The 16,589-nt window shown below is 49.0% G+C and overlaps 5 protein-coding genes across 5 annotated transcripts; 3 read left to right on the top strand and 2 right to left on the bottom strand.

The window, feature by feature from the left end:
- Positions 1–2,992: 2,992 nt before the first annotated feature.
- On the bottom strand, positions 2,993–4,157 carry THITE_2109182 (uncharacterized protein). Its single transcript, XM_003649937.1, has one exon. It carries the CDS (start codon positions 4,115–4,117, stop codon positions 3,158–3,160), a length of 960 nt encoding a protein of 319 aa, XP_003649985.1. The 5' UTR covers positions 4,118–4,157; the 3' UTR covers positions 2,993–3,157.
- Positions 4,158–5,277: 1,120 nt separating this feature from the next.
- On the top strand, positions 5,278–6,395 carry THITE_2109181 (uncharacterized protein). The gene has a single exon (XM_003649936.1). The coding sequence runs from the start codon at positions 5,427–5,429 to the stop codon at positions 6,162–6,164; it is 738 nt and encodes a 245-aa protein (XP_003649984.1). The 5' UTR covers positions 5,278–5,426; the 3' UTR covers positions 6,165–6,395.
- A 1,951-nt stretch (positions 6,396–8,346) lies between these two features.
- THITE_2109180 (uncharacterized protein) lies at positions 8,347–8,734 on the top strand. Its single transcript, XM_003649935.1, has one exon. The coding sequence runs from the start codon at positions 8,454–8,456 to the stop codon at positions 8,682–8,684; it is 231 nt and encodes a 76-aa protein (XP_003649983.1). The 5' UTR covers positions 8,347–8,453; the 3' UTR covers positions 8,685–8,734.
- A 48-nt stretch (positions 8,735–8,782) lies between these two features.
- On the bottom strand, positions 8,783–9,305 carry THITE_2037777 (uncharacterized protein; the record flags this gene model as incomplete). The annotated part of the gene is made up of 2 exons (XM_003649934.1): positions 8,783–8,949; positions 9,026–9,305. 2 exons carry the CDS (start codon positions 9,303–9,305, stop codon positions 8,783–8,785), a joined length of 447 nt encoding a protein of 148 aa, XP_003649982.1.
- Positions 9,306–11,623: 2,318 nt separating this feature from the next.
- On the top strand, positions 11,624–12,275 carry THITE_26742 (uncharacterized protein; the record flags this gene model as incomplete). The annotated part of the gene is made up of 2 exons (XM_003649933.1): positions 11,624–11,959; positions 12,105–12,275. Coding segments are annotated over 2 exons (507 nt in total), but the record flags the coding sequence as incomplete, so codon positions are not given.
- Positions 12,276–16,589: the final 4,314 nt, after the last annotated feature.

The raw sequence follows: 16,589 nt of genomic DNA, 5'->3' as shown, positions 1-16,589 counted from the left end.
GGAGGAAGTACGAAGGAGGGATAGGAGTATACGGGGGAGGCGAGGAGAAAATATAGAGCGCGAGGTCTATAGGAGAGGAGGGGTTTTAATAGGCGGGAGGGGCCTAGGTCGTATACAATTAGTAGGTAGGTCTTATACAGTGCGATTGCTATAGGAAAAAGCGCGGATAGGGAAAGGGCTAATTAGCATCCTACTAAAGCGATATAAACAAAATAGTCTACGGCTAGGTAATAAGATGACCGTAAGTGGCAAGCACTTAGTAGGTAGCTACGCTAGATTGCCTCGATTCGGCTCCTTATCTAGAAGGGGGGGGGGTATATTATAGACCAGGCTATACCTGGGCTAGGTATATAGGGCTACGCCTAGGATCTATAGCGGTCCTATACTAGGCCTGTTGCAGGCCTGTGGCGGGCTCGCCTTGCGCCTAGAATAACATTGGCCTAAGCCCTATATATACGAGCCCCTAAAAACTCTATACGCGAGGGCCGCAACCTGTACTTCTCCTTTTCTCTCCTTAAGGTAGTTGAATAGAACATTGTACGCTTATCTGCAGACGCTATAAGGCTAGCACGTTACATAGTCTCTAATACAATATTAGTATAAAAGCTCTCTACTATAGCAATATTCTTTAAATAGAGGTCTATAGTTCCTTTTCCCTACTCTCTATCTAGTACTCCCTTTATAATGTACTCTCCTCTTCCTAAAATAGGAAAAGTAGTAGTATCTACTTCTATATAGTTACTGTCTCCTAATAGTACAAAGGTATTAGGAACTAGGAGCTTCTTATCGTTAACGATATATAAAGCGGTATAGTTGTCGAAGAGAGTGCTCTAAGAGAGCTAGTAGGTAACAGTAGTCGAAAATATAAGTAGGTAGTAAGCTCCCTTGCCTAGGAGGCTTAGGTCAATAATAGTATAGACGATCTTATTAGAAGAAGCTAACCTAGAGTTCCTCTACTCTATAGAGCTAGAGCTATACCGCTTTTAAAGGCTCTTCTAAAGGGAATTCCACTTTAGTTCGTTAAAGCGCTCCCTAATCTTAGTAATCTATACTTCTAAGAGCTTATAATAGCCCTTCTCTACCCTAGTGATTACTATCTAAAGAAACTAGTACTCTACTAGCTTCTACCTATATTTGCTATTAGCCTTATAGGGGTATAAGTAGAGCCTTAAGCTATAAGAGCCTATACTATCTATAGAACTATTACTTTAAGCTACTCCTAAAGAGGTAAATGCGCTATAGCCAAGCCCCTTAGTAGCAATGTTGTTAATCCAAATACTAAGGCGAGCGCCTAGCTCTTTAAGAGTAGGGATTAGGCGCCTCTAGGCCTCGAGTACCTCGATCTTAGAGAGCTAGTGACAAGCCTAGTCTAGGGCGATCTAGTAACCAACTACTTTAATAAGGTATTTAAATACTCTAGATCCAATTACTTTAGGGATATCGAAGCTCTTTATATATAAGTACGCCTTGTTCTAAAAGTAGTACCACTTATATAGGTTAATACCTACTCTATATACCTTTTATAATACTATTATATATTGTTAAATAGCTAAATCTTCAACGAGAGTATCGATAGGTATAAACTATTTATAGAGCTTATAAATAAGGGCTTAGAGACTACTAAGTCTAGTATTTAAAATAACAATGTATATAGTATTAAGTAGAGGTTAGTAAATAGAGTATATAATCTACTAAAGGATAAACGAATATAACTTTATCCTACTCTCCTAAATAGCTATAAGTATAAGGTATTCCTTATATATAGCTTTGAGCTTAGTAGCAACCTCTTGTTTAGTAGAAGCTAGGGCTTAGCCTATAGGAATACCTAATTCCTTAGTACACTTCTTATAAAGCTCTTCGACTACCTTATCTTCTAAAAGAACTTTTAGTCGTTTATCCTAAAGCTTATTAGGAGTATCTAGATCGTATTTATCCTAGATACTATTACTTATAGCTATAAGCTTAAGCTCTATAAACTACTTAGTCTAATCTATATAGGACTAGAGCGTAATAGTTAAACTACTCTCAGTAGTCGTTATAGTGAGATATAGAGTGTAAGAAAAGAAGAGAGAGAGAGAGCTTGCTATAGGTTACTAGCTATATATAATTATAGAGCGCCTAGGCTTATAACTAACACGCTATAGCGAGCTACGAGGTGTAGATACAACGGTAGGATCGTAGTAGAGCATCGGAATGCAAAGAGAGTGCGTTGTTCTAGTACAAAAGAGAGCTAAAGACTGAACAGAGCGTGGTATATATATATCTAGGAGTGGGGAAACCATGGCCAGTGCGCTGTGCCAAGCTCTGAGCCCCTTACCCCTGACGTGACAGGGCCTTTTCAGCAGTGAGAGCACTGAGAGGGGTGGGTGGTTGACCCCACCAAACTAAGAAAGTTAGGTTAGCGGGGTGCTTGTCGTCGCGCGACTCCTGAGCCTCACACCGAAACTCCAGGTGCCAGGCTGTGGATGCGCAAACAGTTTCTTTTTACCTGAGTTGGGTAGTGGAGGTTTACTGCTGAGTTAGTTAACGCAAAACCCCCAAAGCAGGCAACTATGCCACTGGAAGACGCACACCGGATGTTGGAAAGCCCAACAGTCCATCGCCGCGTTACTTAACGGATGCGAGCACTTGCAAAGACAGACACAAAGCACTGCGATGGCTAGATGCCTATGGTGTGGACATGTTGAGCTAGATCGTCTTCTGTAGGATACAGAGTGAACACCCTTGCCATGCATACCTTTAATTACAGCGACTCTGAGCCCTTGGCCCTCGAGCGCCTTCAGCGGTGTTCCCCCAGTCGCCTTGTTAACCACGTCCCCGGCACACTCTGCGTCTCGGAAACTACCAGATAGATTATATAGCAAGCATGTTTAAGCTCCTTGCTGAGTCCCTCCACCCGACTGGCTTGGCGCCAACCAGAACCTCTAGGTGCAGCACTCGCTTTACATTCAGGGATAGATAGCCCAAGCTTAACTCGGAAGTCTTAGTTGAGGCGGGAAGTCCTAATTGAGGAAAAGAGACTACCTAGGTATTTGCGTTGGGACTAATTCAGCTGACAGTGTCGAAGTACACTAGGATAAGCATTATCTTTAGTTGTACTCCCTACCTACATACGTAGGGCACCCGGTTGATGTCACACAGCTGTGGTCTATTTTACCTATTTACTCTCTGCCAATTCCTTTTCTTCTCTTTCCGCCGCCTCCCGCTCAGCCCGGATCCGGGCATCGCACACGCCCGGGTACGCGCACGCGCAGCCGACCTCGGCGCCGCGCCGCACCTTGCGCATGGTGACCGAGTAGCGGTCGCGGCGCGGCACGACGGTCGTGCCGTCGGCGGCCACGTCGGTCTTGCGCGGCCGGATCGCGTGCGTGTACCCGTACCGCGACGCGCCCGTCATCAGCAGCAGCGAGCGCGGCGGCAGCAGCAGGTCCCATGCTGCCTGCTGTTCCTCGCCCTTGTCGTCGTCGTCGCTGTCCCTTTTTTGCGCCGGGGCGGTGGTTGCGGTTGTGATGGTGGTGATGGTAGTGGTGGCGGTGGTTGTTGTTGTTGTTATCGCTGTTCTCTCCCGACTGTTGTGAGCCTTTTCCTCCTCCTCCTCCTCCTCCTGCGCTTGGGCGGTCTGGAGTGACCGCTTCGGCAGGCGCATCTTGCGCGCGTCGTTCGGCCCCACCGGGCGGAACTGCATCGGCACGGCGCTGCCGAACGACAGGCTGTACAGCGGCTCGGCAAAGAGCGAGTGCGTGTCGACGTGCGGCGGGATGCCGCTGCCGGGGGGGTAGTACTGGACGGTGAACTGGTCCGGCAGGCAGTCGTGCACGGGCAGGCGCGGCAGGATGGCCTCGATGTAAGAGGGCACCGGGGTAAAGTGCGTCTCGGAGGCGCCAAAGGTCGTGTAGTCGAAGTGGTAACCGTAGTGCTGGCTGATGCGCCGCCGGCCATTGCGTTGGTCGCTAGTGTTTGTGAGCGGGTCGCGGGCGTAGAAGGCCTCGATCATGGCCGCTTCTTCGGCTTCGCTGATGAAGTCGAGAATCAGCGTGAGCCCGATGTCGGGCCAGCGCAAGATCTTAGGGTTAAGGGGGTCGACTGTGGGAGCCGGCGCTTCCCGAGTGGCTGTCATGGTCGCTGGCGGTTTCACCCTACTCAAAATTCAAAGCTTGAGCTCACATGGATAACACGCTAACGTGAGGATGCAGCGCAAATCTATTCCGTTAACACTGCTCAATCTAATCTCTCCAGGGTTAGGGGACAGTTAGTTAGATGTTGAGCACACGGAACCCTAACCCGCCTAGCTGCGGACAAAGCCTTGACAGGTCTGAGGCGCTGTGGCAACTGACTAGGCCGTAGTCATGTCCACTATTACGGTGGAGGTGTTTGAACTCCGCTCGGACAATGCTACCTTCCGAAGGGCTTACCGAGATAAGTACCTTGTCATGCGGAGATTAGGTGGGATCGACACATTCTCCCTGATCGCCGAACGATCCGATGATGCACAAGTGTTGACATAGACCATGGAGATAACAGAAAGAGGGAATAGACAGCTAGTAGCTACTGTGTGCTCTGTAAGTCAGGTGTGTGTATCCGCAAGGCTCCGGTATTTGCCGGTAGGAAAAGGAAGGTAGTATGCCTGCCCGCGGGGTTATACCGCACAGTAGGTTACATCGCGGCAGATGGTCCTGATGATGTGCACCGGGTAGGTAGTTGAGGGCCCTCATGCTGCCGCCGTGTGAAAGACCTTCTTCGACTTGCCGGTTGCGGAAACGATCCGCGGCAGCACGCAATCGGCCCATCTAGTGCGATAGCCCCTTAACCTTGAACCCCGCGGACTCTATCCCGAAACCCGCCGTGTTCTGTACTGCTCAGCAGCGTAGCGCTAGCAGCGTCACTACGAGCAGTGTTGGCCAGCGAGACGGTTGAAACAATGCATCTTCCTTCTTCTTTCGGAATGACCGAGGCAACCTCACAGCTCCTCGACCTTCCATATAAGCCGTCGTGCCCGAGCTTAGACTATGCTCCTCGGGCGTCGTGCCTCGATGAGGTGCTGTGACTGAGGTCTAGTCCGTCTGAGCCTCCACGCGAGGGAGGAGGGGGTTACCGTAATGATCCCGAGGCATCCATGGGGCCCCCATGATAACATCGCGCCTGCAATGTCGGGAATAGCGCTTGGCACCAACAACAACTCCAGGGCACATGGCGACATTTGATTTGCCCTCTCCACCCGCTGCTCTCAGAGCCAAGAGCTCGACGTATACGATCATGCGCATGCGGTCGACTGGAGCCCCCTGCGGCCCAGCGTCTATAAGAAGAGCACAAGAATCTCCTTGTTGATCATTCCTCTCCTCCCCAGGCTCTCACGCTCAAGAGCTCGCTACTCAGAGACTCCTTTCTCTGTCAGTCCTCAGACCCCGCACGTCGCTTGCTTCATCATCATGAAGAACGCGATCCTCATCGCCGCCGCTGTCGGCCTCGCCGCTGCCCTCCCGCAGCCCGGTGCGCCCCTGACCCGCCGCGGCGGGACTCGGCCTCCCCACCACTCGGCCCCCCGGAGGAACACGACGTATCCGGAGTATTCGTCCAACTGGGCGGGCGCGGTGCAGATCGGCACCGGCTTCACCTTCGTCACGGGCACCATCACGGTGCCGTCGGTGTACAATGGCAACCCGTACTCGGCGGCATCCGCCTGGGTCGGCATCGACGGCGACACGTGCCAGACGGCGATCCTGCAGACGGGCGTGTCCTTCTACGGCGACGGCTCGTACGACGCCTGGTACGAGTGGATCCCGGACTACTCGTACTCCTTCTCCGGCTTCGGCCTCCGCGCCGGCGACGAGATCCGCATGACGGTCGACGCCACCTCCAAGACGACCGGCGTCGCCACGCTCGAGAACCTCTCGACCGGCGCCAAGGTCTCGCACACCTTCCGCAACACGCCCTCCACCCTGTGCGAGACCAACGCCGAGTGGATCGTCGAGGACTTCGAGAGCGGCGGCAGCCTCGTGCCCTTCGCCGACTTCGGCACCGTCACCTTCACCGACGCCTACGCCACCGGCTCCGGCGGCCAGGTCACGCCCCAGGGCGCCACCATCATCGACATCCGCCAGAGCGGCAGGGTCCTGACCAACTGTGGCACCAGCGGCGCCGACCTCACCTGCACCTACACCGGTTAAGATGTCCCGTGGGCTCATAGCTGGACGGACGACGGGAGGTGGTTGGGTGGGTTTGGGGTTTGACGGGCGGCAGTTCCTAAATGGTCAACCTAGACTGTTCATAGCTTCATGAATAGTGTACATACTGTGCTCCCGGGGTTGCCAGAGAGATCGTGGATGAAGCGGACACTCTGTCGCTAGCTTATCAGCCAAGCAATGAAAAGCATGACTGGGTTTCCTGTCACTTCTTGCACCCTTTCAAGTGCAGCACTCGTCCCGAACATACGGGCTTTTTGGGTTCTCGGACGTCTGTTAGAGATGTTGTTTCTTTTCAATCAGAGATGAAAGTTGTTAACCATCACTCCCCGCGATAAACCTCGGTCTGTTCCACATTCGTCGTTATCAAGAAGCTGCCTCCGTGGTCCGAGGTTCAGCGTAAACGAAGGGAATGATGACGGAAATATCCAGAGACGCAGTTCGAATAGCTCCTATGCTTTGGGCTAGGGTCCTGAGGGTCAGATAGTCAGGAAGCAGGCTTGGGGGCCATTAGAAGCTTGGCAAGCTATACTTGTTTCCCTTATCTAGGTAGTGTTCGAGTACTCGGCTGATGTAGAGATGCCCGTTCAGATAGTACAGTCGACGAAGCAGCTTGGCAAGCCATGACTGAATAGCTCGCTGTAACATATGATATCCGTTTAACTATCCTAGCAGAGTTTCAGGTGCGGCGAAGGTAACTCTACAAATAGAACACTCTTCACTGCTATGTTGGATTGCAAACATCACTAGACCCTTTCCCGTGCGACTAGAACATTGTAACCATAATCATTCGCATCGGGGCCCATTTCCCTGCAACTCTATCTGTCCTGCTCCTCCCTTTAGCACCACGATCTGGTGCCTTCTTGTCCCTAGCTTGGATGGAGAATATCTACCAGTGCCACTGCCGCCGCTGGCAAGTCACGCGTCGACCCATACCACGCGCTCGCCTGCCCATCCCAGCCTCCTTCCCTGCTACCCTGACAGCAGTTTGGACCTCGGCCACAACAACGCCAGGAGCGATCTCTCAGTATTTAGCCCCATAAGTCCGCTACAGTGTCTTACTCTAGCATAATTAAAGCCGTTGGTTCACACTTGCAGGTGCTGGACAACTTTTCGGTTTTAGAAACTGGCCCAGGGGGCATGCCTTGGGATAACAGAGGACGAAGGAACAAGAAAGAAACCGTGGACTGAGAGTGAGCAACTATGCCATGTTGACAGTTCTGTTGACAATTCGACGGCTTCAACGGCTTAGGTGAAGCAATGTCCCTCTTTACTCTTGGTGTTGCAGCAGACAAAAAACAATCAGCACGTTTGTATACACAAATTTGAATTCCACTTAGTTGCTGGTGGTTCGGCCTGTTGGAACCGCTGCGCAGGCTCAGGAAAATGAAGCTATCACGATGCAAGCGATACACACAACTGGGATCAATCGTGGTATTGAAGATGTTGTATTGTAGGAGAGAGGCTCCTCAGGAGCCCAGTCTTAGGCGGCATTTGGGCATCGAGCTAGTGGATCCTAATCTCAGTAGGCCGGCCCAGGGCCCCGGGCCAGGCCGGTTCTGATATACCCCCCCAGGTCGAGCCTCCAGTTCTGGCCTACCAAATCCAGTAATCTATAAAGCTATTCCCAACGCTATGTCCTTCCTAATCCGGCAATTCTATAGTATTGAGGTCTTTCTACTATCGCCCTGATCTACCAAGCCTTATTCGCCTACCTATCTCAATCCTATATATTATACTGTAAATCGAACCCTCTATTCGGCTAGAGCCTTCTTCTAGCCCTATATTTCTTCCTTCCATACTGTCTAGTAGACGTATATCTCGATATAGGCCTAGATATCGGCTAGATTAAGCATTTCTATAAACTTCCTATAGGGCTCTAGTTCTAACGCCTTCATTAGGCTATCGGCTAGCATCTAGTTCGATAGCACGTATTCTATACGAACTCTCTTGTTCTACGTTTCCTAGCGTAGCTAGTAGTTATAAATATCAATGTATTTTAGTTTCGTCTACAATATAGGCAACTCGGCGTTGATCAGCTAGATCGTTTAAATATTATCGCACTGGATCAATAGGATCTTGTTATCTAGACGGATTTCCAGTGCCTCTAATAGACGCTAAAGGAATATACCTTCTTTTACTACCTATACGTCAATCTCTGTTTTGCGGAGTTTGAATGATCACGCGCAATGTGGAAAATTGGGGTTCGGTGAGGCAAAGTGGCTTCTCACACTAATGACAGTACCTAGCAACTACTCGAATTTGTCATAAACCATGACAACGAGTATGCAAAGAGAAGGCAGCATTGGTTGCTTGAGCACGCCAAGGCTCCCGATGCAGAAAAGAATTCACCCCTTCCTACCTAGCCCAGCTCCACGAGAAGAAGCACTGCGCCCAGAATTAGGAAGCGGGGAAGACGGGTCTCCCGAGGGCACGACACCCGCTACAGCACGCCCATTTCCAACCTCAAAGGGCCCCGTCTTGCGGTTCTTGGACGATCTTTGACAAAGCAGGCCCTCTGATCAGCACACTGACATTTTCAAAGATTGAGAACCTCGGATCGACCCACAGGACACGTTTTTCTGAGTAGACAGCTAGCTCCCTTAGTTGAGGTAGCTGGAGATCTGGCGCAGCTGGTCGTCCGTAAGGCCTGTGTACTGCATGCATGCGGAGCCGCAAGGAACTGGGCGAGGACCAGTGCCGGTGCAGGAACCCGACAAGGCCACGGCAAGGTTCATACAGGCCGGCGGCACGTTGTCAAACCTCCCCACTAAGAGCGTAGGTCCTTCGTCAGCGAATCTGCAATCTGTGAGGGAGGCGCCCCCCATATTAGGGGGATCACTTACCGCCCGGGGAGGGAATCGAGGTTTGGACCTTGATCCCTCTGTTGGCCTGGTCGTGGAGCTGGGTGTTGCAGATGTCGAAGTTGTACTTGGGCACGTTGCAAGGGCCCACGTCGGCGCGAGCATTATTCATGACGGGCGAAGCCGCGAGGTCCTGGAGGAGATCGCGCTTGTTGACACAGCCAGGTCCGGGATGGTCCCTGCAATAAGTTGAGATGGTGCCGGCGAAGATGCCGGCTACGACAATGAGCTCAACGACGTGGGCGATTTCGACGATAGGCATCTCGAAGGAGTTGGCGAGTATGCACGAGTGTGCGATGAGTTGGTTGCGAACGAGGTAGTGAGGCGAGGTAAGAAGGAAGCTCGGGAGAGGAGATGGTGGTGTTGCGATGTCTTCGCCAGTCGACTTCATGAGCGGACGGCATGCCCCTTTTATGCTCGAAGCTCCTGCTCTCCGGGTATCCCATCCAAGGACACGACACGAGTACCTGGAGATCCAACACCTGATCCTGACCACCAACACCAGCTTTGCTCGGCCGAATTGGGCCAGCCAGGCAACCATCCTACCCAAAGAGATCCTTTCGTCGGCCCACCTCTCATCACGGAGATTCTGGTTACCTCAAGGGTGCCTGCGGGCTCGTCTGTGTTAATCAGGCAGGTGCTAGTCGTGGTGGAGCTGTATCAACGCCAACCGCCCTGGCATCACCCTTTACGTTCTGAGCTTCATGCCCGCTTACTTTCGCATATGCAGTTCATGGCAGCTCGTATGACCGCAGGACGGGTAAGGTCCTGCATGCTGTTGGTTGACTAACTCTCTATTGTCACCGATGCTCCTTAGTTTCGAGTGTCACACCTAGTGTTGTCCCCGAATGAGTGAGTGGGTAGGTGAGCAGAACGCAACAGCTCTCCAAGATGGATCGAAGAAATCCTCCAAACGGCTGATGAGTTTCCTGTTCTCACGGCATTGCAGGGGCGACGCATGACAGGATGTACATCATAACAGGAACTATGCTGCTTGGCCAGGGTTCGCGGGAGAGTTGCCGTCCAGAGAGCAAGCCTCATGCCATGTCTGGAACAACAGGGATAAAAAACATCGCCATAGGATTTGTCCAGCAGGGATACGACGCAGTTGAGAGTAAATACGACGTGGGTGTCAGCAAGCACCTGCTTGATTGAGTTGGAAGACTCACCCAGTTGGGGGACATGAGCTGTCGGCGTCTCCGGGGCCGCGCGTATGGGGGCGGCTTCCGCCCCGTGTTCCAGCAAGCCCCATGCAAGCGTGTCAGCCGGGTCAACGGCTCGACCACCACCGCAATGACGGCTCATAACGCCCAACACTTCTCGAGCCGAGAATGACTCTCTAGACGGATAGGCGAGGTGCAGGGGGGGATCGTATGAGGTCTCGGTTGTGCGCCAAGCCTTGCCAGAATGCCCACACATGCCAAGAGACTACAAGGCGCATTGGATTTAACCGTTTCTATTGTGATTATAGTTACTTCATAGGATCGTTGTGTTGCAATTGAGGGGAGATGTTGTGGAGTGGAAGGATTCCTACTACCACTCGCTGATGAGACATGTTGTTTCTTTCCTGCTCTTTTCATTCTTCCTCTGACACAACCAACAACTTTTTCGAAGTGAACTGAGACCCTGTGCTCCACAAACCTCCTGGACCAGCGGCTCGCTGAAGGATCTCGGTGATCCACAGACGGCAAGGCAGGCATCAACGCCGCGACTTGAGATTAACTCGGATGATGGTACCATGGGGCCGTTAACTAATGAATCAGCAGCATCATGTTGCATTTGGAGGCACCGGTGGGCAACGACCCCGCCTCGGCCAACTACCAGGGGTATCCGTTGCTGCTGCAAATGATCCGGTATGGGCGGTGGCAGACCTGTTGGGATTCCATAGGCGTGGAGCGTCACCTACAGTTTTTGTAAGTTGAGCACGTCTGAATGTGGTAATCTGGCAAATCGGTGGTGTAGGTTCTGAGGCTGATATGGGCGGAGAGCTGTCCGGTCCGAATTCGTATAAGAACGTCCATCAGATGGTGAATTGGAACTGAGCGAACAAAGCACACGCAGTTCACTCCTACGGCTTTGACACACCGGTAAATCGAGATGCTGTCCGTCTTCGGCCTCCGCCTGCCGTTCTGGTTGATATTGGGAGCCTATGCTTCCTCCCCTTTAATTGTTTTCTTCTTCGCTACTCTTTTCTTCTACCTAGCTGTTCAGCGGCAGCTCGATGCCACTCGGTTCATCTTGTCAGCTCTGCACTTTGCCGGCGTCGCCATTGCCCTTGGGTTGAGAAGCGTTCCCCTGGTTCCATTTAAGCACCTCCTGGCTCCATCGGCGCTTATTATCACGCTTCACACAGCATCGGTCCTTGTCTTGGAAAGAAAGTCGGTCGCGCTCCCACGCTCTGCTTCCTTCGCCCAACGACTGCGTGCCGTCTTCCGTATCTGGGCCAATCCCCGCGGGCTGCACCTCGTGGATACCGACCGCCCGAGCCCCAGCGCCGCCGTCCGTGTCAGATTCGCTCTTCTCCGATGTGGACGTGCCATACTCCTCTTGGCCATCCGCCATCTTATGGACGCATTTACCACCAACACACTCTACGGGCTCCACCTGAGCATCGGAGATTTCGGCCCAGACAAGCGGGGCTTCCTGCCTCCTCTCTCAAAGCGAGATCTGACCCTAAGGGCCTTGATTTCTTCTAAGTGGATCTGGGACACCTATCTGCTGCTGTCTGCCGCGCACGACCTTCTGGCGGTCTTGTTCGTGTCAGTTCTGCAGTGGGACCGGTCAGACGAGTGGCCCGCGCTCTTTGGCAACATCACCGAAGCCTACTCCCTCCGGCGATTCTGGGGCGTGTTCTGGCATCGGCTGCATGTGCGCGTATTTGACGCCTACATGCCTAGCATAGCTCTTCAAGCTAAGGTGAGGATCCCACCGCCCCCATCTCCCCCCTCCCCCAGCCATATCATATCCAGGCTAATGGCAGGCTGTGCGCCAACTGCTTCATGCTTAGCCCCCACGTAGCGATGGCAATGCACCGCAGCCAAAACTGGAAAACAACCGGCAGATGGTGAGGCGGGCCATCGTCTCACGGGCGCTTCGGGCGCTTTGGATGTTCACTTTATCCGCCATCTGCCACGCAGTTTCGAACTGGGTCCTGACGAAAAGGTCCAACGCGACGCATGAGCTTCGCTTCTTTCTCTCCAATTACGTCGTATGCTTGGCAGAGACCGTCCTGGAAAGCATGTTGGCAGGACGGACCACTGCCCTCTTGGGTCCTCGTGGGCGGATTTTGACGCGGGCGATTGGTTTCGTCTGGGTGGCGAGCATGATTTTTTGCCTGGCTCCAGCTTGGCAGTATTCCTTCGTGTATGCAGCCGCAGGCTATTGAGGTACGGAGTAGACGCTAGGAAACGGGTGCCAGGGGTTGGGGTGGGGTGTGAGTGCGGCGTGAGAGGAATAAGTACTCCGTACTCCGCTGAGCTAAAAACTCTATTCCAACCCTCAGCTTCCATTGGAAGCTGTTTTTAGTTGGGAGAGCTGCTTGAACTCTGCAAATGCTTTTTCGCCCAGAGGCACAGACGCCTATCTCCAAAGGTTGTGCTTTGATCACGATTCCAACAAGGGACTTCTTGCGTATGTAGTGTAGAGCTTTCACTATACCCAAGCAACTATCAAGTAGGTAGGGGTAGACGTTAAAGAGGTCCCGCCAAGACTAATTTCGGCCAATTGTTGGCAATGTTTTTACAAAGTTTTTATATAACCCCGATCGCCAAGGCGTTTACTCTATCGCCAAGGGGTTAGTTTGCCGGGGGTACGGGGGGCAGCGCTAGCCCTCCGCTGGTTAGGGTTTAGGTTAATGGTTAGGATTTAGGTTAAGGTTAGGGTATAGGTTAACCTCGTTTTCTTTTTTTTCGATTTGGTTAAGGTTTCGCGAAGTTGTTACAACGAGTCTTTGCAATTCTTCGTTGTTGATGTTGCTCTAAATCGTCGCGGCCCCGCTTACCTTGTGGCGATTGTAAATACTTGTAAGCGGCAGTCTCCGAAATTAGTCTTGGCGGGACCTCTTTAACGACGACCTAGGTAGGTTCTCGAGGCAAATGTGACTCTTATTTGTTAGACTATTGAGCTAAAACTTCTAGGACCCCTGTTTTTGCCACCGGGGCTCTTCAAGCTCAGGGTCAAGCTTCTAGCAGGATCGGCTAGTGTAAAACAAGACCCTGAACTGTGCCACGCCCCAGTAGGTAGTTTAAGTGGTGAAGCGAAGCTTGGCGGCGCCGAGACCGATGCCGTCACCACCCAATAGACGTTAAAGAGGTCCCGCTAAGCCTAATTTCCATAGTCCCTACAGATACCTATAGGTCCTACGCTTAGAAGTCACTCCTTTTGCCGCCGCTTAACAATTTCTACGCGGTGGTCCTTACGCCTACGTCGTATTAGTAGCTGCCTAGCCGCTAGTTTGCATCCTACCTACGTTTCTCTAACTAATCTACGTCTATACCTACCCTCTATTGTACTCCGACCTATATTATAACATTGTATCGCTATAGAACTATGTATTTAGCTTATATCCAATGGATCCTATTAGTAAGTTGGTCAACTAGTTTGCTATTAGCGTATATTAGTAGTTGCTAAGTATTGATCTAGCTATAGACCAATATCCCGTTATAGACTAGCTCGCTTTACGTAGCTAGTAACTAGAAGATATACTAAGTAAGTTCTATTATTTTACTATCTACTGATTAGTAGTTGCTCAACATTAATCTAGCTATAGACTAGCTTGATTTATATAGTTAGTAATAAAACGATATACTATATAGCTAGTAGTAAAACGATATACTATATAGCTAATAGTAAAACGATATACTAGGTAAGTTCTATTGTTTTTACTACTTGCTGATTAGCAATTACTCAATATTGATCTAGCTATAGACTAGTATCCTACTATAGACTAGCTCGCTTTATATAGCTAGCAACTAGAAAATATATTAGATAAGTTCTATTGTTTTGCTATCTACCGATTAGTAGTTACTTAACATTGATCTAGCTATAGACTAGCTCGATTTGTATAGTTGACAATAAAACGATGTACTATATAGTTGGCAATAAAACGATACGCTATATAGCTAGCAACAAAACGACGTACTATATAGCTAGCAATAAAACAATGTACTATATAGCTAGTAATAAAACGACGTAGTATCTATAGCCTATTAACGCCTTTAGTCCCCTTCAATATATAAGTACCGTTTAGTCAAATAGCGAATTTGATCACTAGCGTTAAATTGCTAATGCTATACCTACAACGAGCTCCTTAGTCCTAGAATATATACCTACTGAACCCGACCTTGATCTAGCTACTTAGTAGGTATTGCCCTAGCTCCTCCCTATCCCTAAGCCTCTAATTGTATAATCGTTATAATCGAGTAGTATTCCTAGTCCTACTCTAGCCTCTGCCTAGCTACTAGACAGCTTTGTACTATCTAATGAACTATCCGATAAGGGAGACAGTTCCTCTATAGAGGAACTAGCTTCTAGACATAGGTATAGGTATATATCCCTAATTCGCCTATCTAGATTAGAGCCTAGGGCGCTAAATAGTAGCCTTACAATTCCTAACAACATTCAAAAGATCTAGGAACGCTAGTTCAAAGAGGGTGAGTTTACCCTCCTATATATAGCCTAGCAAGCCGAATAGCGCTAGGTATCGTATTTCTATAGTAGGAGAGACGCTCTAAGGCAATGGTAAATGAAGACTGTATTTCGCTACCGCCTCTAGAAAATGCTATAAAAGACTAAAAGGCAAGGCAAATATAACAAGGCGCTATAGAATATAGAGCTATACCGCTATACTCTCTACGAGGTTTAGTATAACAATAGCACTGTTGATATTGTAATTCGCTATAGGTATAATTACTCAATAGAAGATATCGAGATAGTTAAACGCCTATATACTATTGTAGAGTATATTGCCTACCTCTTTACTACTAGATATAGCGATAGCGTCGTAGAACACTAGCTATATAGCTACGTTAAAACTCCTAAGGCTAGGGCACGTCTTTACTATATAGGTAGCTAGTATATTACGACCTAGGAGATTCGTAACCTTTATAGATCTCTTAAGCTCTATAAACGTAATGATTATAAAGTATAGTCCTATAAGGTTTTTAGGGAGGTAGAATTCGTAGAAGCTATTACCTAGCTACTAGCTTGTAATAATCGGTATAAGTATAAGGTATTAACTATACTTAGCGAGAACTCCTCTATATTAGTCTTCGTATATAGAGACCTATTGGATACACTGAAAAAGTATAGCCAACTAGCGATTATAGATACTACTTACAAGACTGCCTATAGCGGTTAGTACCTATTTACGATTATAGTTTAGGACTTTAATAGCTACTAGCTCTCTTCTACTTACTTCTTTATAGAGAGGTAGACTACTAATAGTATCGTAGTATACCTAGATGTACTACTAGAGTAGTATAGGGGAGTAGCTAATAGGGGCTAGCTCCTAAAATATATAATTATCGACGACTCTATAGCCAAATAACTTATTGTCTAGGAGGCATTTAGCTACGATGAGTATAGCCTCCTATATATATAATATCTCTTCTATATAAAGTATTGCTAAAAGACTTTAAAGCACTAGATTAGTACTAACAAAGAGTGCCTTAGCTATATAGCGGCTACTCTTCTAAGCCATTATTTAGAAAAAGGCTATATAGAGTCTATTGAGGCTACTATTGCTTATACTAGTACCAATAGGCTTAAACAGTATTTGAAGAACAACTAGCTAAGTAATACTCGACTATAGGCGTATTAGGTACAAGATACGACCCTTCTACTCTATTAGATTACTATAACAAATATAGTCGAAGGATAGTACTCGAAGGTTAAGAACGCTAAGCCTATACTAAAGTAGTAGATAGCTAGTACCTTCCCTCTTACTAGTTTGATCATTTACCTTAATCACTATATATAAGACTACTAAAACAAAGTAATCTGGGCTAAGTTTAGGAGTCTCAATTATATACTCTTAGCTATATATATAGAGCAGTTTAATGGCTAGGGCTTTAATAGGCTACCTAAGCGGGCTCAAGCACTAATTGTATATAAGCTATCAATAATATATAAGCGGTTTAATGCCAATAAGCCTCTTGACTTCAATAGCGTTTTTATACTAGACTAGTTCCCTAGTCTATAGTACAACGATAGGCAATGGCGAAGCGGTACAATAGCTGTCTAGCTACTATAGCTAACTGCCTAAGGTACTACCGACATTGCTACCAAGGTCTCTACACTTAGGTAAGCTACTCTAGACGAACGTCGTGACCTAGACTACTACAATGTAGTTAACTAGGCGGATCAAGTTGCTTAGCTCTTATAGGATACCCTAATTCTAGAGCTAGTTGATATCCCTCGCTATAGGTATATATAGTTTAGGAGCTAGTTACTCCTCTGCTCGTATATCTAGTATTATCATTTATTAACGAACTTGTTACGACTAAAGTACTTCCAATAGCTAGTTAGTATCTTAGAAGCGAAGAGG

This window comes from Thermothielavioides terrestris, chromosome 1, assembly GCF_000226115.1.
Source record: "Thermothielavioides terrestris NRRL 8126 chromosome 1, complete sequence".
Classification (NCBI taxonomy): Eukaryota; Fungi; Ascomycota; class Sordariomycetes; order Sordariales; family Chaetomiaceae; genus Thermothielavioides; species Thermothielavioides terrestris.
This window is presented reverse-complemented; position numbering and strand designations above follow the sequence as displayed.

Coding starts and splice junctions, on each gene's coding strand:
- THITE_2109182 (XM_003649937.1), bottom strand. CDS start 4,117: ATGACAGCCACTCGGGAAGCGCCGGCTCCCACAGTCGACCCCCTTAAC.
- THITE_2109181 (XM_003649936.1), top strand. CDS start 5,427: ATGAAGAACGCGATCCTCATCGCCGCCGCTGTCGGCCTCGCCGCTGCC.
- THITE_2109180 (XM_003649935.1), top strand. CDS start 8,454: ATGACAACGAGTATGCAAAGAGAAGGCAGCATTGGTTGCTTGAGCACG.